The 24,438-nt window shown below is 43.9% G+C and overlaps 2 protein-coding genes across 7 annotated transcripts in view; both read right to left on the reverse strand.

The window, feature by feature from the left end:
* Window positions 1-24,438, reverse strand: part of CTDSPL (CTD small phosphatase like) — a 114,866-nt gene that overhangs the window by 21,193 nt on the left and 69,235 nt on the right. For 4 of the 6 annotated variants that reach the window (XM_045904045.3, XM_045904043.3, XM_064590197.1 and 1 more), the window contains exons 2-3: window positions 13,225-13,379; window positions 4,591-4,623 (exon numbers count right to left, since the gene is read on the reverse strand). In XM_045904045.3, coding sequence (XP_045760001.1) covers window positions 4,591-4,623; window positions 13,225-13,379 — 188 coding nt within the window. The remainder of the gene's footprint in view (window positions 1-4,590; window positions 4,624-13,224; window positions 13,380-24,438) is intronic. The other 2 variants (XM_045904047.3, XM_045904044.3) reach the window with 1 other exon arrangement.
* LOC123863952 (non-histone chromosomal protein HMG-14-like) overlaps window positions 11,618-24,438 on the reverse strand; it is a 53,961-nt gene continuing 41,140 nt past the window's right edge. Inside the window, exons 2-3 of the mRNA XM_054504509.2 lie at window positions 13,225-13,379; window positions 11,618-12,944 (exon numbers count right to left, since the gene is read on the reverse strand). The gene's annotated coding sequence lies outside the window, so the exon portion shown is untranslated. The remainder of the gene's footprint in view (window positions 12,945-13,224; window positions 13,380-24,438) is intronic.

The following is a 24,438-nucleotide window of genomic DNA, read 5'->3' on the forward strand; positions in this document are numbered from 1 at the left end:
AGAACAAGGCTGGGCTGGGGGCAAGGAGGTTCCATTAATCCTCAGCCCGCTTCCTAAGTGCACACAGCTTCTCTGAGAGCTTGGCTTTAGATTAATGCAAATTCTTCAGACCACCGGTAAGAATTCTTCTGGACAGCTGTGTCCTTGGAACATGCGCTATATAATTGCAACAGTGCTTTGTTACTTCAATTGATCTGTTCAGGTGATGCTTGAATTATTAACTAAAAATGCCCTGAGGCAAATTTCCTCTCAGGCCATCATAGAACTGGAGAGCAAGAGGAACACCAGTTATATCAAGAAGAGCCTTTTCTACACAAACCTCTTGCTCCAAAGCACATGGAGGGCACTGCCAGGGGGATGGAAAGGGTGGGGAGAGGGGGCAAAACCATGTGGTGGGGGAGGGGGAAGGAAGGAACCTCGGCTTGCCACCCAGGGTTTCGGAAGGGCATTCATTTCAGTTTTCTTCCTGGGAGTAGGTCTGGAATTTCCCATCCTTGGTAGTGAACTGGCAGCCACGAACAGTTAACTCTAAGGTTCTTTAGAGTACCCACCCTACTCACTCGCTTCTTGGCACATCAGACTGGGGTTTTTGTACGAAAGAGTCCTCAGGCTCAGAGTCTGCACTCTAGGCTCCCCAAGCCACAGAGCTGAGGGCAGAGATCTCAGGGCTTCTGCAGGAGGGGACAAAGAAAACTCTAGACCATCTTTAATTACAATCGTTCCTTTTTTTCTTTCTTTCTTTCTTTTTTTTTTACAGTCGTTGTTTCTGCTGATGGGTTCCTTCATAAGGTTTGGTGGAAAAAAGTATACTACTGTTTATTAAAAGGCTTAGGTAAACAGCATAGCCACCTGTAGAAAACGCATTTCTCTTCTCCCCTTTCAGTGCTTTTATGGCTCAGCTGCACTGCAACCACGCGTGGTGAGCGTCAGGATGGAGTGAGATTCATGAAGAGAGGGCATGGGAGGAATTGGCTCACAGCCCCAGTGGCATTCCTCGCTGGGGCCAGAGCATTTGAGTGCTCACCTTCAGCCATGACCACCCAATCTTGAGGGGGTTCTAAACTCGTCCCTCTGCTTCTTTTCTTTACCCTTCCACATCTGACTTTTACTGGGCAGTCCATGAGGCTTCCAGTAAGATGTGTGGAGGGCCCCAAATCCCAGCCTATGGTTGGGAGGCCAATGTTGCTGAGTGGTATGTTTAATGTCAAGTCCAGATAAAGATGTCACTTTCAAGAGGGGTATAAAAGCTGGATTAATCAATAAATGGTGTTGAGACAACTGCCCTGACACTTAGAAAAGGAAATAAAGCTGGATCACTACTTCATGCCTTTACACCAACATAAATTCCAGATGGGTCAACAGATTTAAGTGTAGAGATAAAACCATTAAATACTAGGAGAAAATATGGCTCACAGTCATAGGATGGGGAGATCTTTCTAAGAGCATGATATAAAATTCAGGAGCCATAAAGGATAAGATTAACACATTTGCCTATATAAAATTAAACTTCTTTGTGGCCAAAATGATTATAACCAAGGCCAAAAGATATACCATAAATTTGGGGTAAAAGTCCTAATTTCCTTGAAATTGAAAAAGATAACACAGTAGAACATCCAGAAGAAATGAATAGGGAAGAAGACATATAAATAATAAACTTATGAAAGGATGTTCATCCTCATTCATAAAGAAATGCAAATCAAAGCAATGAACTGATATACCATTCTTTACTTAGAGATCGGCAAAGATTAAATATTTGATTATCATCGTTTTTTGGTAAGGGAATGGGCAATCCCACACACTCCTGGTGGGAACATAAATTAGGCTTTCAGAGGACAATTTGGCTTTAATCTACCCAGAATTAGCTATATCCTTTGATCTAGCTATATCCTTTGATCTAGCATTTCAACAATTAGGAAAGGATCTATAACTCAGGTCCATAAACATATGTGCACAGGAATATTCCTAAGTATTTGTAATAACCCAGAAGGAGAAACAAAATAAATGCCATCAAGGACATGTGAAAGAAAGAGGTAGATCACTCACTATGCACTAATATTTGGAAAGAGGTTCAGGGTATATTGTTTAAAGCAAAAAACATCTTGCAAAATTCTCATTCGTGTACACATGGTTGTGTTTATTTAGATTTCTGGAAGGATACAGAATACTGAAAGTGGTTATTCCAGGGAGTGGGACCATGTTGGGAATTTTTTTTTCTTTCTACTTTATTTTTTCAGTATTTTTTAAAACTATGAACTTGAATTACTGCTTAGTAAAAAATCAAAAGACCAAAGCTGCACATATAAACAGAGTAGCATGAAAATGAAACAAGACGGGTATGGTGGGAAGAAAGATGGCGGGGGGGCTCCAGCTGGAACTAGTCTGGGTACCCACAGGCTCGGGGGCACCTTTCACCTTCAGGGCCTGGAACAGCTTTCAGGAGTCTATAGGCTCTCGTTTTGAAAAATCCAGGCAAACCTGGATTTTCACATTTCCTACGGCACAGCACCCCAAACTCACACAGGCTCCCTGACCAGGTCCCCTGTGATCCAGAAAGGGCAGGGCTACTCTGTTAATGTGACCTGCAGCCTTGACAGGTGGGTACAGATTCTGCAGGGGATCTCAAGGCTCGAATCCTGGGACTGAGCTGGCCTTCAGATGGACTTGGGTGCAGTTGTGCATGCTAAGCAGGCAGTGGAAATCACACTGAGCCCATCAGTAGACCTACTTTTCTGGAGGATATTATACAGTGATGCAAGTTACTTTAGCTAGGCTTTGTTTTTCTGCAAGATATTTCAGAGACTCACAAGGCCTGACCTAGAGTCTCATTTGTAGGAAGGAGTCAGTTTATTGATTTAACACTGCACTAAATTATACAAGGGATCTTTCCCCCTTGGCTATTTCATTCTGGGATTCTAGAATGTGTTGAGATTTCTGGGGAAAGGGTAATTTTCCTCGGTAGAGTTCTACCCTGACAATGCTTTGTTCGGCACTTAATGAACTCTGAGAAAAACCAGTGCTATGGGAGTATCACAGGTAAGGGAAAAGCTGCTACCTGTCACCTGTTTAACGTAGGTAACTTTGCAGGAAAAATGTATGAAACTACTCTGTATAACGGTTAAAAGGACACCTCTGGTATCAATCCTACCGGGTATTCCACCCAAACACTGGATAAAAACTTCTGCTTGATCCATTTTTTGGATTAAAGTCAGCTTTCCCAACAAAGCCCAACCTCCAGGCATGCTAGAGAAGTCAGAACCACTCCACAAACCCTTGAAACTCGTTAATGGAGAGTTAAAGTCCTGAGAAAAATGAAATTATCAAAAAATTGGGGGGCAATGTATTACAATTTATAATGGACACTCACTACCAAATATGGAGTCAACCTGTACTAATGAAATCCATTCCTTCCAGTGTAAGATTGCTGTGTCTCTTGGATGTTCCCAGAAAATATGTGAAAAAGTCCAAGGAAAGTTAGATGAACAGATTTGAGTCAAACAATCTGAATCAGAGACTCTTTATGGATTAAAGTATCAATTTAGGGACATCTTTTTAAAATCTAAACTCTTCTCTAAGGACACAGGGCTATTTAAATGGTCTTGTTTGATAGGGACAGCTCAAGTGCCAGTTTTTTTTAAGATTTTACTTATTTATTTGACAGAGAGAGAGACACACACAGCGAGAGAGGGAACACAAGCAGGGGGGAGTGGGAGAGGGAGAAGCAGGCTTCCTGTGGAGCAGGGAGCCCGATGCGGGGCTCGATCCCAGGACCCTGGGACCACGACCAGAGCCGAAGGCAGACGCCTAATGGCTGAGCCACCCAGGCGCCAGCTTCTTTGGAGAGTCAGTCACTGGTCTGTATCTTGTTGTCTGGCCTCAGGCTAAGTGGCTCTGCTGTCACAGCAGGAACAGTGGGGATAGCTGATGTCTGGGGGAGGGGGTTGGCCTGTGCTGACGCTGAACACTGGTGTAGCTACTCTCCGAAATTTCAGGGCTGAAAAGGGAAGTGGTGGCCCAAGGGAGTGCCCGGCTGGAACAGGGTTAGAGCAAAGCCAGCCTGTAGGAGTGGGGGTGAGTCCTGCAAGTTCAGGGAATACAATTGGGGCGATTTTTTTCTGATCTCAGAGCCAGGGCCAAGCTACCAACACTGCTGAGTAAGTCAGAATTGGTCTGGTCACCCGGGGCCATGGGCTTGGTGAGCCCACTGGGACAGAACCTGCTGTAAAATCCTATGTCTGGGCCAAAGTATGTTCTCCTGGTCTGTGGAGCTGGGGCTGAGGTGCTGGGGTGGGGAAGTGCAGCAGGCTGCCTTAGCTTATTAGCTTGGAGGCCCTGCGCAGAAAGAAAGGAAAGGTGAGAATTTGGTTAATAGATGCTGGTTGCCCCGCTGTTCCTGAGAAAGGAAACTCTCCCTGTACAGAACCTCCTGCTCACAGTTTAAAATGTAGCTTCATTTTTTAACAGAACAGAGCTGTTTATACCACACGCTAAACCCAACATACACAAGAACATTAAAAAAAATCTTTTATGTCAGTAGGCCCAAAGCTACAAGATTCTATGAATGTTTAAATAAAATTGGATAAATATACATACACTCGGTATGGGAATGACCTGCCTCTGGTCACCCTAAGGAAAAAGAAAAAAGAAATCATTGTCAGGTTTGAAGAGAAGTAAGTAGATCATATACTCCAAAGAAACTTCAAAGCACTCTTGAGTACAGCAGCCCTATGATTTCCTGTTCTCTGTACCTTAGTGGTATTTAATGAACAGGAGGAACCCAAAGATTTTCCAGTTAGGGCACTGGGCTCCACTCTGCCTCCCAGACACTCCCTCCGCTGACAAACCAGGCTGGGTTCCTGAGGCTCATTAATCTTGTTTATTTAAATGGTGCCTCCCTTACTCCCAGGAATTTAATCCTTAATTGAAAAATAAAAACAAAAAGCCCATATATTACTTTGATCCATTAATCCCTCTAGTAGCTGGCTTATTTCTTCTTTTAAGTAAGTTTTTCCCTAAAAAGACTAAGCCTGAAGTCAGTACAATATGCAGGGAAAGGAAGACCAGTTATCAGGTTACGAGGAACACCCTGGCCTCTCCTGGTTTTCTTCTAGAGGAGGACTGTGAAGGGGGGACAAGGCAAGGCTCAAGAGGTTCCCCCTGAGGCCACAGACGTGGAGACAGCGTTCCCTTTAAGGGGGACAGAACCTGTACTCACAGGGAGTGTTAAGAAAATTCAGGCCCCAGGGTGGGGCCTCACCCATTCCTCAGCCTCGGAATGCCAGCCATTCCAAACCTGGTTGATGGAAACATTTCATTTTAGCATCATTACGAAATGCTAATAAAATAACACATTCTCTCCGTTATCTCTACTGAGCACTTCCAGTTTCTGTGTTTCTTCTTTTTTAGATGGTTCGATGGGAGACAATGAATAGCAGCATCATAGTTCCTAATGAGGAACTGTTTCCAGTCTCCCACACAGAAGGATCTGTGAATAGTATATCCCTCTTTACTGAGGGGGTCACTGGTGACACCGCTCTCATGGGAAGGGGTCAAACCTGACTTGACAGAGGCAGGTGGCTGGCACCGTTTTGAGCTCTGCTCTGCCTCCAAGCATCACTTAGCAGCTTCTTGATTATCTGCAGCCCTAGTTACCACCTCTGCAGTGTAACAGCGACTACTCTTCCCTCTCGAGACCGTCTTGGTGCTCTTTCCTTTTTCAGGACACTTGGGGCTTGTCTTAAGGATTCCAAACTGCCTTCTGCCATCATTCAAGGCAGGGCTGTGCTGCTCTCCAACACGACGGCACAATCAAATCCAACCCCAGTTTTTAAGAACTTCTGCAGAGAAGCTCATTTCCGAAGCTCTTAGGTAATATTACTCCCAACACCCGGACCTAGGAGCAGGTCACTGCTCTTGGTGGGGAGACTTTGACCAGAAGCTCACAAGCCCATTGGGCCACTACAGAGTAGGGTTTCTCAACTCTGGAGCCACCAACGTTCTGGGCCTGACAACTCTTTGCTGTGGGGGCTGTCCTGAGGATTGTAGGATGCTCGCCAGCATCCCTGGCCTCTGCCCACTGGAGGCCAGTACAATGCCCAGTAGTGACAATCGAAAATGTCTCCAGATATTGTCAAGTGTGCCCTGGGGGGGGGGGCGGGCAAAATCATCTCCAAGTGAGAACCACTGCACCAGTGGGAGGCCGCAAACAGCCCCTCCACACAGGTGCATCTTCAGACAAGCGGAGCACATCAGTGAAGGAAGAGGTGACGGTAACAAACATCCGAAGGGCTTGGCAAAACACAGGCTAGGACCAAAGACGCTACTCTGGCCAGGTATCTGGGCTGGAAAATTACCCTGGAAGTTTGCATGCATGTGTGTGTGTGTGCATGGGGTATGCATGCATTAGTGAGTGTCCAGCGATCCCTTTACTCTGCCCTCTCCCTGAGAAAGTCCTCCATGGTCCTGGCCACTGGGGTCTTCTGGGTGCTGGCTTCTTCTTGCCTCTGGCCAGGGCCTTGGACCCGTTTATTCTGCACAACTGGCCTGCAGGTTCAGGCTGTAACCGTGATGGTGGCAACAGTTGCCACTCCAGGCCACTGCTGCGGAAGCATGGAAGCATTTCTCCAGGGTAAAGTGAATGTGTAGGGTGGATAGAACCCTAGCTGCCACCCATTGCATTCCGCCCACAGCCTTCCCTCTGCCTCCGGCCTGTTGAGTTCCAAGAGGCAGGGAGAGCTGGAGGCCAGCTGTAGAGATGGGCCTAGAATCTGGTTCCACAACTTACAGGCCTGGGCTCTGTGTTCCAGGGGTCCTGACCAAGCTCAGTTTGAGGGAGGGCGGAGGGTCCTCCTCTAGGCCTTAGCTGCCCCACTTTGACCCTGGTTCTTTCCGTGGGGTCTGGTCTTATAGACTGAATAGTCAAGTGTTAATGCAAATGATTCATTACTCAGAGTTAATTAATTCTTTAAAAAGCCATTTTGATAAATGTTAAGTGAAGGAAGTCTACTAATGAACACTGAGTCCAGCTCAGCTCTGCCAGAGGAACTGACTTCAAAGGCCTTTATTCTCTCATAAATACAGCCAGCCACTCCAGGAAACCTGTCAGGGGTGCACCAACATTGTCTCATGGTATTTCATCTAGGCAAATACTACTTTTATTTTTATTTATTTATTTTTTAAAAGATTTTATTTTTAAGTAACCTCTACACCCAACATGGGGCTTGAACTCACAACCCCAAGATTAGAGTCACACGTTCTACCGAGTGAGCCAGCCAGGCACCTTGGCAAATACTAATTTTAAATAAAACTTTTACTATGACAGCAGTGATTCATCTCTTTTATCCTTTACAGACCTAGGGTACCAATTATGGTCCTTTTGCTAATGGCGATTCTCAAAAGATTCCCGAAAATGATTTTTAAATTGGTGGAGGGAGAGTATGAGGAAAGCTCACTGGGGGAACACATCAGAATTTGGGGCTGAGGGTTTACAATAGAGTTTCATCATGTAAATTCCACTAATATATTTTTCTATCCAGTGTACAGTAAGGCTTCATCTGTTAAAGCAAGTCATCTTTCATTATTTTTTCCCAAAATTTTCTCACCTATCCTTAGATATTATTTCTTCTATATAAATTTTAAGTCTTACCTAGAAACACAGCATATTTCTCCATAAATAAGAGCTACCATAGCAAAACCTTTTAATGATTCTATTTTTGAAGTATTTGGGTTTTCTATGTAAATAATCATGTCATGTGCAAATAAAACTAGTTTCCAATCTTTTTTATATTTACACCAAGTGTTTCATTTTCTTGTCTTGTTGCATTAGCCAGAAACTACCAAAGATTTTCCTATGTTGTTTGTTGTATTTATTTATTTTTTAAAGACTTTTTGTAAAGATTTTATTTATTTATTTATTTAAGAGAGAGAGCACAGCAAGGGGAGCGGGAGAGCGAGAAGCAGGCTCCCCCCGAGCAGGGAGCCCAATGTGGGGCTCGATCCCAGGACCCTGGGATCATGACCTGAGCCAAAAGCAGACCCAACTGACTGAGCCACCCAAGTGCCCCTTAATGATTTTATTTTTAAGTACTCTCTACCTCCAACATGAGGCTTGAACCTACAACCCCAAGATCAAGAGTCACACACTCCACCAAATGAGCCACCCAGGTGCCCCATATTTTTAGAAGATAGTTTTTTATCGTGTTTAAATGGTTTTCTTCTATATATTTGTCTGTACTGTTGATTAGTATACAAAGGTTTATGGCTATTATACACTTCATGTATCAGACCTATTATCATGAGAAAATGTCCCTCTTTCTCCTGTTTAATGTTTTTGACCTTGAATTTTGTTTTGTCTGATATTAATATTGCCACCTTTGCTTTCTTTTTATTTGATCTTCTTTTTACATTTTGCCCATCTATTTTCCACCTTCTTAAAATCATTATATATTAGATGTCAGAAACTGGTAGCCACCTACTGTAGCAGTAATTAGCCCTGTTATCCAAATAATTCCAGTTTTCTTTCCGGGCACATGGTAGGATCGCAATTCCATGCTCCCTGAAGTTAGGTGTAGTCGCGTGAATTGCTTTGGCCAATAAGATGTGAGTTACTTCTGAGTGAAAACTTTAAGAGCCAGTGTGATTCACCACATTCCCTTTGCCCTGCTGTGACAATGATGAAAGCAAAGAGATGGGCCTTCCTCAGTCTAGTCCACGAATGAGGATAAGATAGGTTATATAGTCTGATAATGGCAGCTACAGGTCACAGGTGGCTACTGAGCTCATGCAAGATAGCTAGTGCAAAGGAAGATGTGCTCTAAGTACAAAATATACATCAGACTTTGAAGAATTAGTGGGAGAAAAAGAATGTAAGTTTTATCTCATTAATTTTTTCTACTGATTACACGTTGAAATAATATTTTGGATATCCTTGGTTAAATAAAATATATTATTAAACTCAATTTCACCTTTTTAAAAAAATAGTTTCAAAATAAGGCTACTAGAAAAATGTAAATAACATATGTGGCTCACATTCTCTATCTACTGGACAAATGCCACAGAGCAGAGAGCCCACCTAATCCATAATAAATATGTAGCATGAGTGAAAAATACACTTTTATTGTTCTAAGCCTCTGAGATCTGGGGGTTGTTACTACAGCATAATTGAGCCCACACTGCCTAGTATGTCTACTCAGCAGTCATTCCTCCTTTCTCCTTTGTGAAAGAGCTCTGATTCTGTTGAGGGCAGAAATACGCCAGTCTAAATTCTTCCCTTTTCGGGCCTCCCTTGCGGCTGGAGGGTAGCTCTGTGACAGAGTTCTGGCCAATCAACATACGTAGAAGCCCCCTGGGGTTTTCTGTGAAAGCATTTACTTTCCACAAGAGGGACAGGCATGGGTAGTGCTGATCCTCCCTCTCTTCTTCCCTTGAATGTGGATATGCTGTCTGAAGCTTGTGACTTTGAGATAATAAACAAGCGTGAGGATGAAGGCAAACAAGCCAAGGATGGTGGAACAGAAAAATGGAGAGACAGAAGAACAGAAAGAACCTGGGTCCCTCATGGCATCATCAGGCCCCTAAACTAACCCCAGCAACTGCCAGACTCAGGCCTTTTATGTGAAAAAAATAATCCCCTATTTGTTTAAGCTATTATTTGTCAGTTTTCTTTTACTTGCTGCCAAAATCGTTCCTATCTGATACAGGTCTATTCTTGGAAACAGCATACAGATGAATTTGTCAAGCCAATCTGATATAGTCTTGGTCTTTTGTTAAGAGAATTTGGTTCATTGAACTTGGTTTCATGCCTACTCTTTATGTTCAGTTTACTGTTTATGTTGTTTGTTCTTTTTTTCCTTTTCTTAATTTTGATAGTTTGTTCACATTTCTGCCCGTTTCTCCTTTCACTCCTTGTGAATTTTGAGGATCTATTTTCTTTCCTTCTTTTTTTTTTAAGATTTATTTATTTGTCTGTGTGTGTGAGAGAGAGAGAGAGAGAGAGAGAGAGAGAGAGAGAGAGAGAAAGAGAATGAGCAGGGGGAGAGGGAGAGGGAGAGCGAGAATACCAAGCAGGCTCCATGCTCCGCGCAGAGCCCGACATGGGGCTCTATTGAGGATCTATTTTCTAATTGTGCTGCTTGTTACAGTTCTATTCCTAATAATTGTATTTATTCCTACATCTTCTATAATTATATCATAACAGAATATCAGTCTCACCCAGATTTTTTTTTGTCCCCTCTCTGAATCATTACATGTCTGAAAATGTACTTCCTTTGCCTTAATAAATGATATCTTGGCCACATATAGAATTTTTGGTTTGGAATTCTCTCTCAGTAGCCTGTAAATTTTTCTTTCATAGTCTTCTGGCTTTCAATATTGTTGATGAAAAGTCTGGTACTAGAATAATTCTCTTTCTTTTGAAAATATCTTGTTCTGGTAGCTTGCAAGATTTTCTCTTTACACTTAAATTTCAGAATTTCAACAGCATATATCTAGGCATGTGCTCCTCCACCTGCCTCCCTCATCCTGCTGCAGACTTGGCAAGCCCTTATAATCTACACATTCGAGATTTTTTTTCAACTCAAGAAAAATTTCTTCTATCACCGTTTTCTCTTTCTGGAACTCTATTACTTGCTGTTAGGTCTCCTAGATGCCTCTTCCTGCTCCCCCCCCCCCCCCCCCTTATCATCTCTGTCTCTGGTCTGAACTGTAAGATATTTTTTCCACTTGCTCTTCTGGAACATTAATTCAGTTCTCAGCAGTGACCATCCTCAGTCTCCTTTTTCTCAGTTTGTTTACTGAATTTTTTTATTTAGAAATCATGGGATTTCTTTTTTAAATTCTAAAAGTTACTTCTGTACTCAGAATTCATTTCTTGAAATATCATTTCCTGAGTTGTCTACTAAAGTTCTCTTCAGGGAGCCTGGGTGGCTCATTTGGTTGGGCATCTGACTTCGGCTCAGGTCATGATCTCCGGGTCCTGGGATCAAGCTGTGTCGGGTTCCACATTTGGAGGGGAGTCAGCTTCTCCCTCGCCCCCTCCTCCTCCCCCTGCTTGTGCTCTGTCTCTCTCTCAAATAAATAAAATCTTAAAAAAAAAAAAGTTCTCTTCTATCTCCTTCATTAGTTCTACCTCAGTGGGAGCCTCCTATTCTAGTTTTTCAACTTGGACCTTCTCAGCAGTGGCAAATGAGGGAGCAGAGCCAGGACCCACAAGGAGCAATGTTTTCATGGTCCAGCAGAGCCCAAAGTGACCAACCACAAGGACATGAAGAAAGTCCCTGTAGTGATGGGCTCCTTTAGGGTACATGAGGTGAAAGCAACTCAACTCATTAGTATAGCCCCTCCAAGGACCACACACAATAAGTGGGCAGTGTAGGCCCTTTCCAAGGGGATCCACAGCTCTTGCTGGCTGGGGGACCTCATAGGACTATCCGCTTCAAGTCTCTGTCCTAGGACTCCAAGACAAGCAAGCATTTTGCTCTGTTGGTAGTTCCCTGCTTCTCACTGAGGACCAGAGAGGACGAATCCTGTGCCTGCTCTTTCCCTTAGTGATGTCGGGAAAACTATAGGGTCCTTAATGCACTTTCCAGGTTCTACCAGCAGGCTCACCTGGGTTTATCCAGAGAGAGAATTTAAATGGTCAGAGCCACGTGCTCAGATTGTCACCTTCCCAGAATCCTTTTTCTTACATTCATATATACTTTTAAAGTAATTTATTTTCTAATCCCAAAAGTAATTTAAGCTTATTTTGTGAAAACTGGGAAAAGCAAAAAGAAAAAAAGAGAAAGAAGTAACGCACAGAAGAGGGGAGAAAATTCTATATATAATCCCATCTGTCTGAGATAATCTCTTCATATTTTGGCATATATCATTCTAGTCTTATAAATGCCCGTGTGTGTGTGTATGACTACATGTATACTTGTAAATATACTCACCTACTACATTTTATCCTCTAATATAAATATACTCACCTACAAGTTTTTTTATCCCCTAAGTGACATATGGTGAACATTTTCCTATGTCAGCAATATTTATGAGACATTATTTTTAATTGCTGCACACTATTTGATTGCATGGTTATTCTATGGGTTTTTTATTGTCTGTTGTTGATCATCAGGTTGCTTACACTTTTGCAATATTATAATCTATGCTGGACAGTATCCCATAGTTCAATCCTTGCACATCTATGTCAATAAATAATTGCTAAGGTTTTAAGATTACATTGTCAAATTTCCCTCCAGAAAGGTGTAACCAATTAAATGGCTACCAATAACCCATTTATATCTTCTACCCTCTCTGCGGCTACCCTCATCCAAATCCACCTATTATCTTTATAAATATCTTCGATAATTTGATAGATGGAAAAGGCTATGTCACTGTTTTAGTTTGCATTTCTTTGATTACTAATCATACTGAACATGTTTTCATGTTTATTGGCCAACTGTATTTCTTATTTTGTGAAATGCTTGCTCAGGTCCGTTGCTCACACTATTTGGGACATAAAGTTCTATGGTTTTTGTGTCCTCAATCTCAACTATCTTCACAGTGAATAATCTTGGCCTTTCAGTGATTGTTACCTGAAATTCTATTTGACTGAATGAATGTAGCAATCCCTGCTTTCTTTTTGTTTATATACTTGTGTGACATCTTGCTCATCCTTTTACTTTTAGCTGTTCTGAGTCACTTTGCTTAGGATATGTCCGTTAAACAGCATGTGGACAGAGTTTAGTTTTTTGCTTTTTTTTTTTTTTAACGTATTGTGAAAATGACTTAAAACTTTGTATCTGATGGATATAAAAGAATAACATATAACAAATATGTTTGTTATTAAACGACGTAGTTAAACCCATTTATACTTATTACTGGTTCTTTGGCATGCCTCTGTTTCTCCGTTTGTCTTCCCATGTCTTTCTCTGCTACGGGTTCTTCAGCTTTCCGTTTCATGCAGCCAACTTCCCAAGACAGAATGTTATAAAAAAGTGAAGAGATTCTTAGAACTCTCATCATCTATGTGCTTCAGTCGCTAAACGGGAATGACTGAGATATCCTCTGACGAAGAAGATGACCTTTTTGGTCATTTCAGATCTTTAAGTTAATGGCTGTACACAAAGCTATTATAGATCCCTTATTCAGGATGTTCTAGAAGGATGGGACAGATACGCAGCTACTGAGGCTCTGCTGAGTGCACAGTCCCCCCACCCCATCCCACCCCTTCCCCGCCCCGGCACTGACCTTCTGAAGCCCACCGTTCTCCTCCACCAGTGGTGGAAGCACACTGGGGCTGCTGGTGGGCGGGGCCTCCACATTGTAGTCCCGGAAGCAGCAGAAGAAGGAGCTAAGGATGCCTCGGCTCCTCGGCTTCTTTAAGCTGATGTTGCACTGGGATGCTGGAAAGAGAAACAACACACTGTGGCCAACTGCAGCACGTACTCAGAGTTGTCATGCAATGGGAAAACCCGAATGTGCAGTTGCCCCCCCACCCCCACCCCGGAGCCCCAATACCAGGAGACCCACTCAGTGCAAGAAGATGAGGAGCCCCAGGAAGTTACTCTAAAGGACTGTTATTCAACATGTGATTCCTAGAGGGCCAGCTGGTTGATGGAGCCCAATCCTGCTGGCTGGACAGAATTCCTCTGACCTCAGCCCAGTGGGGGCTGCTTGCTCAGTAACTGACCCATCCTCAGGGTCAGGCACCATCTGCCTTCCTAAACCCAGCAGACAGCCTTCCGATCCGGGACTAAGCACTACTTAAAAACAAAGATCCTTTCAGGCACAAATCAGACTTGACACTCTCTGAGAAGCATTTCTCTGAGAAGGGCACCAAGAAAGAGTCACTTTGAAACTAGGTTCTTGAACACTCTTAACTCCAAGACTAACTTCATTAAGAAATAAGAGGTGGGGGCACCTGGGTGGCTCAGTCGTTAAGCGTCTGCCTTCGGCTCAGGTCATGATCCCAGGGTCCTGGGATCGAGCCCCGCATCGGGCTCCCTGCTCAGCGGGAAGCCTGCTTCTCCCTCTGCCACTCCCCCTGCTGTGTTCCCTCTCTCGCTGTGTCTCTCTCTTGTCAAATAAATAAATAAAATCTTAAAAAAAAAAAAAAAGAAATAAGAGGTGTAAGGGCATAAAGAAGACCCCTTCTTAAACTCTGCCGTTTGTCAGGACATTGATGGGAGGGCTGGAGTCCTCCATGACACTGAACACATAAGCAGCAGATGTGGGACAGAGAACACACGGTCCGGCAAGCCCATCTTCCTGAAACCCAGGGCAATCCTGTGCCATGGACTCATCTCCCGGCCTGTCCTGGACTCAGTCTCCCGAGGGAGTGACGTTATCCTTTCTGTTATTCAGGCCTCAAGACGAGCTGCCACAAGTCAGAACTAAAAGGCAAAAATTAGTATAAGCTGAAAAACACACCTCAGGGGAGGAGACTGACAACCTGGAGGGCCAGGAGCAGTGCCTGGGAATGCAGCCAGTGCTGTCCCTCCACATACCACGTCTGGGTGGGTCAAGGGCACTGAGCAGACGCCACAAAGGGCCCGTGCTTGGGGTGAATCGGGAAATTACGAGGGTAGGAAATCACTGAGTCCACATGGTAACTGTTGGAGTTTCTCTCTCCCAAAAAACAGCTTTGGCATGATTCCTCTTTTTGTGTACTTGAGTGATTTGTACAGCACCTTCCCTCTCAAGAGATCACAGAACTTCTGCTAAAAGTCTTGGGGTACTCTTCTGCTGGCAGCAAAACCAAATGCATTCACATGAAAATTCACATGAAAAAAGACTGAAAAACTTCTTGCCAGCAATCCCACAGGCATGGGTGGCCTCCAGGCCCAGTAATTACGTGTGAGTTTAAGATCCCCATCACTAACGATGAGCTCTAGAACCACAAACCCCGGGAAACGCTGGCTGTTTTATCTTCCTTGAGAATGCCTGGGTGCATGTCGCAGGCACCAGTCTTCTCACTTGGGGCCCCTGATGGCAGACCAGGCCACAGGGACCTCCAGGTGCAGAGGCCTTCCAAGCAGCAGGTGGGGGGAAGTGATAATGACCACTGTTGACTGAGGACCAGCCCTCTAAATTCCACTACTTTACAGTCCTCATTTCATGTAACACTCAACAGCTTACCCAAGGAGATAGGCATTTACCGCTTTTGTCTTACCGCGGCAGGACTACAACTAGGAGTTGCGTGTGCCAGGATCTGAATCCAAGGGGGCCTGTTTCCAAAGTGTGTGCTCTCTCCATGTGCCCTGCTGAACGCAGTCTTGACAGATCAGGTCAGATCAAGGAGGGAACATGCCAAATGGAGAGAAAAGCACTGCAATAAACTCATATTTAATATATATGATTGGGGGAGGGGACGCCTGGGTGGCTCAGTAGGTTAAGCGTCCAACTCTTGATTTCGGCTCAGGTCAGGATCTCAGGGCTGTGAGATGGAGCCCCGTGCTTGGCTCTCTGCTGGGCCTGGAGCCAGCTTAAGTTTCTCTCTCTCCCCTCTTCCCCCTGCCCTGCCTCACCTCTAAAAAATAAACAAATAAATAGTTAATTTAAAAAATATGTATGATTGGTTAAACTGTTCTGTTGTTACTTTGGGTGCTTTCGTTTTTATGCCACACTCAAATAATTTAGTCAGAGGAAGAAAAAAATCCTGCCTCTTCCCCGGCTGATAGCATATTTCTCTGCAAGTAAACAAGCTATTTGTTCATGTCTCAGACACACTGAGCAGCCGATGCCCAAGCTGGGCAGGAAACAGCTCTGCAGAAAGCACCCCCTCAGATCCCATTTTCATCCTCAGGTCACATACATCTTCCCCACAACCAACTAACAAACAAATTAACAAACTCACTTATATGCTAAAAAAAGTCCTGCACCTGGAGCCAGTGAGCTACTTATAATTTCTACCGTATGACGGCTTACCACGTAGAAGCCACAAAGAGAGCTGTGGGAGTGAGTCCCTGGGAAGGTCTTCACCCCCTGATGGGAAAGTGGCAGCTCATTTAGGATCTCCCTTCGGTGCACCAGGAGGTGAAGCAGCCCAAAGGGGCCTCACTTCCAAGACTGAGGGAGGGGCCAGGCCTCTTCCCGCTAAAGAAGGTTAATTCTAGGGCCTGTAGGAAGCTTTGGGAGGTCAGGGGCTGCCTTATGTTCTAATCGCTCTTGGACTGGTCGGGTGCTCTCAAAATCAGGCCAGCAGGGGAAATGAATGGAGTTGCTCAGGACCAGCATCAGCCTCACCCCACCCTCGGCGCTCATTTGGTCCTGAAAGGGCTCAAGATGCTGGCTGGCTGGGTCTAATTACCCTACTGCCTTCCCCCACCTACAAATTGCTTTCCATCTATTACCGAGGCCTGGCCAATCCGAGCCACGTGGCTGGCTTAGGGTTGGGCATTTGACCCAACTTGGGCCAAGGAGAGTGTGCCCCCGGATTCATGCTACAGCCATTGGAAAGGATATTCTCTTTTTGCTGGCTTGCCAAGCAAAAAGCTCCAAACCCGGAGCCCCTGGTGTCTCCTCTGCCATCAACTGAGAAGCAACTACCTGAGCATGAGCCAGAACAGAGGAAAGAGGAGCTGAGATACGGAGAGGAATGGATCTCTGACAACAACCATCTGGGGACTTGGTTTCATTAAAACCAGATCCTCCTGGAATTTTCAGTTATGTAAGAAAATAAATTACCTGTTTCTCTGGGTTTACGTTATTTGCGATGGAAAAGATTATCCCTGAAAATGTCAGCTGCCCAGCAAGGCGGTGTAGAAACACCGGTGAACCACACAGGCATCGTCCCCACCTCATGTGGCCCACATCTAGCGCGAGAGACACTGAACAGCACAGGGCACTGACAGGGCCCCAAGAAGGGCGCACAGTCCAGATCTGAGGGAGGGTAGGAGTGATTTCTTAGAAGAAATGCTTTCTGTCTGAGCTGGGCTCACAGTGCATACAATTGTTGGAGGGGGCAGGGAAGTGGGGAAACAGCAACAGTAAAGAGCCCGATGTGAGAGACAGCACGACTGTATCTCAGAAATCAGAGCAGTGGTGAGGGTTGATGACAGCCTTGTAAGCCACGGTGATGAGTTTGCATCTGACTCTATGGCAATGGGGAGTGGATGAGCAGAACTGTACCACAAATGTCATGGTGTGACCTCTGGAACTGGAACCACTGAATTTAAATTTTAAATTGACTGATAACGGCTATCGATCTGCATCAAAGATTTCCAGGATATGTATTTGCAAATCAGAGATATGGACCATTTTGGCTAAAGAGCCTAGAATGGAAATTTCTTACTTAAAAATTGACTTTAAATACAAGTCCCATGGAGATAAAAAAAAAAAAAAAAAAAAAAAACAAGTCCCATGGAAAGAAAAAGGGCTTTGGGGTTCTATTGTGCGTTCAAGTCTCACGCCGCTCCTGGTTAGCCAGTGTTGACTTCATCTACCTAAGCCACACCACAAATATGGGCGTCTTCATACCTACCCTACAGGGAGGACTGTCGTGCGGATGCAGCAAAAACACGCATATTTGTTCAAGAGAGAAGATCTACCAGCACCTTAAAATACAGCAACAAAAGACTGATTTTAGGTACTGAGCAGTGTCTCACTGTGAACATTCAGAAGTTAGCGTGTCTCCAAACAACAGTCCTTACAAAAACAGCCTGGCTTTCTGAGAAAACATGGAGGCCGACCCATTTTGGTTTTGGTTATGTGAATTCTAAACTTAGAACTTGAAGTAGCTCCTTAAAACTTTACTTCCTATCTGGTGAAGCTTTCTTTATATTATAATAATGATGATGGTGATAATGATGATGATGATGATGTGGGAAACTAAACAAATAAAAAGCTCCACATGTGACACTTAAAATAAACCCTAGGACTCAGGCCTTTTCTAGGAACTCTTATATGAAATACAGTTAGAAAGAAAGTATTGTAATTAAAAACATGAAATGTCCAGGGGAAAGTCCACCGAGGTGGACAGTGAGGTCTGGTCCTTTGGTGGGATCAAGAGGACTGGTCTAAAGAGCTATCAAACTGTGTTTATGCCCACAGACACAGGAAGGTGCAGGTGGATCCACCACGAGTATGTACGCACCAGCCAAGAGGGGGCATTGCTAGTCAACCGCTTATACTTCCTGACCTACCTGGTTCCCTTCTGCATCCAGAAATTGAAATGTCGACCCTACACCAACAGTGTTTCTTTCTTTCTTTTTTTTTTTTTTTTTAAGATTTTTATTTATTTATTTGACAGAGAGAGACCCAGCGAGAGAGGGAACACAAGCAGGGGGAGTGGCAGAGGGAGAAGCAGGCTTCCCGCTGAGCAGGGAGCCCGATGTGGGGCTCGATCCCAGGACCCTGGGATCATGACCTGAGCCGAAGGCAGACGCTCAATGACTGAGCCACCCAGGCGCCCCGCAACAGTGTTTCTTAATCAGTGTGATAGCTGCCCATGCCACGTAACCACTGCCCTTAAACAATTCCTATGTGCTGACCTGGTTTAGATTACAGGTATGGGGGGGCTCTGGTTCCATCCTGAAACCCCAGCTTCAGGACCAAAACCTCTGGGGTCTACACCGACTCAGAGCTTCACATACTCGCCGCCTTTGTGAACACCCCCACCCATCTGTCCTTATCTCGGATCTGATCTGGAACTTCCACTGCCCCACACACATCCCTACATCAAACGAGTAGTTCAGGATGAAGCTCAGAGAAGCTGGAACGTAGGTGGAAATGTTTGCTACTCACTATGAATCCATCCCCAATCATTCAAGTTTCTCCCCAAGTGAAGAAACTGCATCTTGGCAGCTACAGAAAACAAAGAAGGTTTGCCTTTAATTTCCACGGTGCCAAGCCAGCCTACATGCCAGCACAGGGGCCAGACGGCCAAAGACCCAGCATAACAGACTTTCTAGGATAAAATGGACTCAACACAAGAAGTCTACCGCTAATGTGTCAAAGCACCAAAATCTGCCCTCCAAACCAGCTTCTTTCTTGTCACAAGAGCAGAATCAAGAAAGGTATTCCACAACCGATTTGTGTCATCCAAGTGTTCACAGCAGAACATTAAAAACATGTCCAAGCATCAACGTGGATACCAATGCTAAGGCTGCAAAACTGCACCCTGGGGTTTCCCAAGGAAAAGATGCTTCTTCACACATGGGGATGTCAGAACACGTTACAACCCTGAGGAGACCATGCAGCTGAATTCACAACTATACTACTACGGAAAAAGCTAAACACCTTTTTTTTTTTTTTTTTAAGGGGAGAGGGGGAGTTCCTCCCAATGGCCGGCATTTAAATGAATGCACCCTTTCTTCTCTCGTAGGACTGGGCTGCAATGTCTGGAATGCATCCCAGGGCCGTGGTTTGGAGTGGGTGTCTAACAGGAAATTCTGGGCAGTCTAGGCATACATTACATTCCTTTCCCACCCTGAAAGAGTGGTCAACAAACACAACTTTCCTCTGTTTGAATAAAAGGGGGGGCGCTGAGGGGGGCTGTTGGGGTGGGGAGAAGCCAGGGCACAGACCGCACAGAGTTCAAAAGCACATGTGGCTGCTGAGAATCCAAACATCCTTTTCTCCTAGAAAAAGGACTTAGTCACCAAAAGAGTCACCTTTTGAGATATCCAGGCAGTCCCTATTCTAGTTCCAAGCGATAAATTTCCCCTGGCAATTGCACCCAGCGCTCTGAAAGAAACACACCTCTGAAAGCTCTTTTCCCGCTGCAGCCTATTCCTGGCAGTGGTGCCCCCAGCAGCGAGGACCAAGGGGAGGAGCAGGGGCTGACGGCTAAAAAGCTGGGCAGGAGGAATTCCAACCTCGTCCTCCCATGATGGCAGGATGTGTTTCCCTTGTTTACTGTTGGCTCCTTAACAACCCTCTTTAGTTCAGTGCCTCGTTTGCTGGAGGCCCTTGAATTAATAATGGCTGGACTTCCCAGTGTGCAGTGCCCAGACGACACCCCATTTTCCAATGAGGAAACGGAGACTCAGAGTACTTACAACTGTGCGGTGAGGGTGCTGGGGTTCAAAGCCAGAAGTGCCTGACCGCAGGGCTCCCAGCCTTCCCACCACCCCTCCCCGCCTCTCCCCAGTCCTCTTCTGGGTTTGGGGTTGACTTCCAGGGAGAAAATGAATAAGAGGCCTTGTGGTGCCTGCCATTACTCCAAAGGCCGCACTTCTGGAAATTCCACAGTGAGCCAAGGATCCTCGTGGTAGGCCTATTAGATAAGGCCAGACACAGTGATTGTTCCACTGTGCCCTGAATGTACCCAGGCCACCAAACTCTGTGACTCAGCTCCCAAGGAGTGCTCCCGTGCTGGGAACGCCCTCCACACCTCAGCACATCCCAGACCCCTGGCCCAGGGCCACACAGCTCCTAAGAAGCAGGGCTGGACAGAAACCAGGTCTGTGGGAGTCTAGAATTGGAGCTCTCAGCCATCACTGTACAGTCTGTTTTTCACAGCAAGAGCCCAACTAAGCAACAGAACAAAGGATTTAAACAGAAAATGCACTTAAGAGGAAGTAAAGGTTAAAGTTTAACAGTAATCAAATAAGTGAACACTTAAACAGTGAAGCCCAGTTTTGTACCTATTAAATGAACAGAAATAATAGAAATAAAAACAGTGAGCCAACAGTGGTGAGGTTTTGATGGCCCAGGCCCCTTCGTTCACACGTGGCTGGTAACTCTATAAACTGGAACGATCCACTTGAAAAGCAGAGGAGTGACGTGGTGAAGACCATGAAGTATTCATGCAAACCATGTGCATGTCCAACAGAGCAGAAATGGTTAATTAAACAAATGCCGAGCAGCTGGACAGAATACTGAGCCGCCATCAGAAATACCACTAGGAAGACCCGTGGAGAAGCGCCTGTGGTCACTGTCTGGGGAAGCATCTCAGAGAGACACAGCCCAGGCCCTACGTCTGTAACTCTATCCTGTGTTTCTGGACAAGATCTAGAAAGCAGGCTCCAGGGCTACGGGCTTGGAACTCATCTTGTTCATGCCTGAGTCCCTAAGACATAGATGCATGCTGGTACAAACAGGCCTGTTGTGACAGATGTTCACCGAGCGAATGAATGTATGAAAGGAAACACAGAACAATGAAAATGACTGAGATAACTATTAGAAAGAAACAGCATCTACGACTGTCCAGAGAGAGGTCGGCTCAAGCAGCTCTACTTCCTGGGAAGCCCTCTTGCCCACAGCAAGCCTCTTCCCCCAAGCCGGTTTAATCCATGCCACCCACATATGGCCAGCCCCCCATCTGACGAACCCAACTCTTAGCTCCCAGACATTTTTAGTGAAGCCAGCAACCCCTATAAAATAATTAGTGCAAAGTTTCAGAGAGAGAGATTATATAAAATTCACCAATATGTTCAGTAGGCATGGCCATCTCTGGATCATAGGACTAGGTTAATTGCTATTTTTCTCCATACTTTTTTATTGTTTCTCAATTTCTACAATCTACAATCTATAATGGAAAAAATAGAACAAATATTAAAAATGTTTGTTTCTACTTAAAAATATATATGTGAACATTTTCACATATCTGATACCCTTCTACAACCTTACTTTGATTGGTTGTATTGTATTCCGCTGTGTGGATGCCATAATTAAACCAACTTTGGACATTTATGTTGTTTCCTTTAAAAAAAAGTGTCATGACAAATACTGCAATTCGTTTGCAACAGCAACGCTAAGAACAATCTAGTTGTCCGTTAATGTGGGACAAAATAGAATAGATCCCCGGTGTGGAATATTCTACAGCTGTTAAAAAGAAGGCTGCAGCTTCCTATGTACTAATATTAGCTAACACTTATGTCAGATGTGCTAGTTGCTATTTTCTGCACTTTGTATATAGTGACTCACTGAATCGTCTCAGTAATCTTATGGTATAAGGACTATTACTATACTCTTTTCATAGATGAGGAAACTAAGGCCCAGAGAAGTAAAGAAACTTGTCTAAGATGACATAGCTAGTAAGTAGTAGCGTTTGTTCAAACGCAACTCCTCTGTGCTTTTTAACCTCTGCATTATATTGCCTACTGATAATGGAGCACATGCTGAGATTTATTAAATGAGAAAAGCAAGGTACATATGGTACATATAGCATGCTACCACCAACCTTCAAATACAAAATTAAATAGAGATGCAAAATAAAAAGCACAAGCATCTGTCTATTCTCACATGTGCAAAGAGCATCTCTGGAAGGATTTGTAAGTAACTGGTTGCTCCATGGCAGAGAAATGGAGGACAGAACTGGAAGGGAAGGAAAATTATTTTTCACTCCGTTTCCTTTTAGTATCCTTTGAATTTTGTATCACTTATTAAAGTAATAATTCTCATGCATTATAATAAGCAAGAAACATCCAAAATAATACGACGGTGAAATTAGTGTACATAATTTTATGTGCATGTCTGATTACCCCATTAGAAGAAATTCCTAGAAGTGTAACTGCTAGGACCAAAGTCTCTGAAAAAATGTCAAGCCTCTTGATACCTGTGGACAATCTGCCACCTAGAGAGGCAGGGTCAATGTGCGCTCCCACCCGTGGGGTGTTCCACTGAGGCTGTGCCAACATCGAGACTTTAAAGAGCCTCTGCCAGTCTGGAAGGTGGAAATGACAACCCTGTCGCTTTCATGTGTATTTCTTTGATTGTCATCCAAATTCTATAATCTCTCCTATACATTTTGGCCATTTCTATGTCTTCTCCCGAGAACAGTGCTTATATATTTTTTGCCTATTTTTCCACTTTTTTCTTTTCTTTTTAAGAGTTCCTTTGTCCTATATTGGAGACCTAATCCTTGAACTGTTCTGTACTGGACTGTTCTGTATGTTGGAAATAGTCTCAGTTTGGTTTAAGCCTTTTGCTTTTGTTTATAATGGCTGTAGATATGCAGAAGTTTTAAGTTTTTAGGGAGTCAAATCTAATGACTTTTTAACTGATTCATTCCCATACTAATATGATATACTCTTTTTTTTAAAGGATTTTATTTATTTGAGATAGAGCGAGAGAGCACAAGCAGGGGGAGGGGCAGGCAGAAGGAGAAGGAGGCTCCCTGCTGAGCAGAGAGCCCCAAAGCGCTAAGCTGAAGGCAGCCGCTTAACCGACTGAGCCACCCAGGCACCCCCTAATATGATATACTCTTCACTTACATTTTCTTCTAGTTCTTTTTTAGTTTAAAGTTAATATCTTGTAAATATTCTGTTTAGAGTTTATTCTGTATACAGTAGGATATATGACTCTACCTACCTATTCTCCCCCCTCCCAAAGATTAAGTATCCTAATAATATTGATTTAACAATTCATCTTCCTACACTGATTTGGGCATCCTATTCTATACTATCCCTTCCCATCCCACTCTACTCCACTCCATTCCTCTGCTTGTACCAGTAACACAAAGCTTTGCTACTGCAGGTTTATTGTTTTATATTTAACAGTACCAGTTCCCCTTTATTATTTTCTTTCAAAATTTTCTTGGATAGCCTAACCCTTTATGCTTCCAGATGAATGTCAGAATCACTTTATCAAGTTCTAAAAAATGCCATTGGGATTTGGTTGCATTAGGCTCATAAAATATACATCCACTAATTCTAGTTAATCCCATTAAAGTAATTAAAGGAAGGTCAAAATGAAAAAGTTAAAAAAAATCCATTTGTTGTACCTTATTCCTAAAAATTGTGCCAAGATTAAAAATGGTCTTGGTATCAGCTTAAAATAGGTTGTTACAACTATAAGATGTTTTATATAACTCCCATGATAACAATAAAGAAAATACCTATAGAAGAGACACAAAAGAAAATGAGAAAGCGCCTGGGTGGCTCAGTCGTTAAGCATCTGCCTTCGGCTCAGGTCATGATCCCAGGGTCCTGGGATCGAGCCCCATATTGGGCTCCTGCTCGGCAGGAAGCCTGCTTCTCCCTCTCCCACTCCCCCTGCTTGTGTTCCCTCTCTCACTGTGTCTCTCTCTGTCAAATAAATAAAATCTAAAAAAAAAAAAAAAAGAAAATGAGAAAGGAGTAAAAAGCATGTCACCACAAAAAAGTCAATGACTCATAAGACAGCTAAGAAGAAAAAAGAGAGACAAAAGTTACAGGACAGAAAACAAAATGCACCAGAAGGTCCTTCCCTATCAGTAATTAGTATAAATGTTAATAGATTAAACTCCCCAATCAAAAGACATAGGATGGCTGAATGGATAAAAAAACAAGATCCAACTACATGCTGCCTACAAGAGACCCACTTTAGATTTAGGAACACACATAGGCTGAAAGTGACAGGATGGAAAAAGACATTCCATGTAAATGGTAACCAAGAGAGGAGAGTGGCTACACTTATACAGACAAAATAGATTTTAAGTAAAAACTGTCACAAGAGACAAAGAAGAACATTATTTAATGGTAAAAGGGTCAATTCACTGGAAAGACAACAACTATAAATGTATATGTATCCAACACC

This window comes from Mirounga angustirostris, unplaced genomic scaffold (genome assembly GCF_029215605.1).
Source record: "Mirounga angustirostris isolate CCGP_5_RB_7025 unplaced genomic scaffold, mMirAng1.0.hap1 SCAF_1, whole genome shotgun sequence".
Lineage (NCBI taxonomy): Eukaryota > Metazoa > Chordata > Mammalia > Carnivora > Phocidae > Mirounga > Mirounga angustirostris.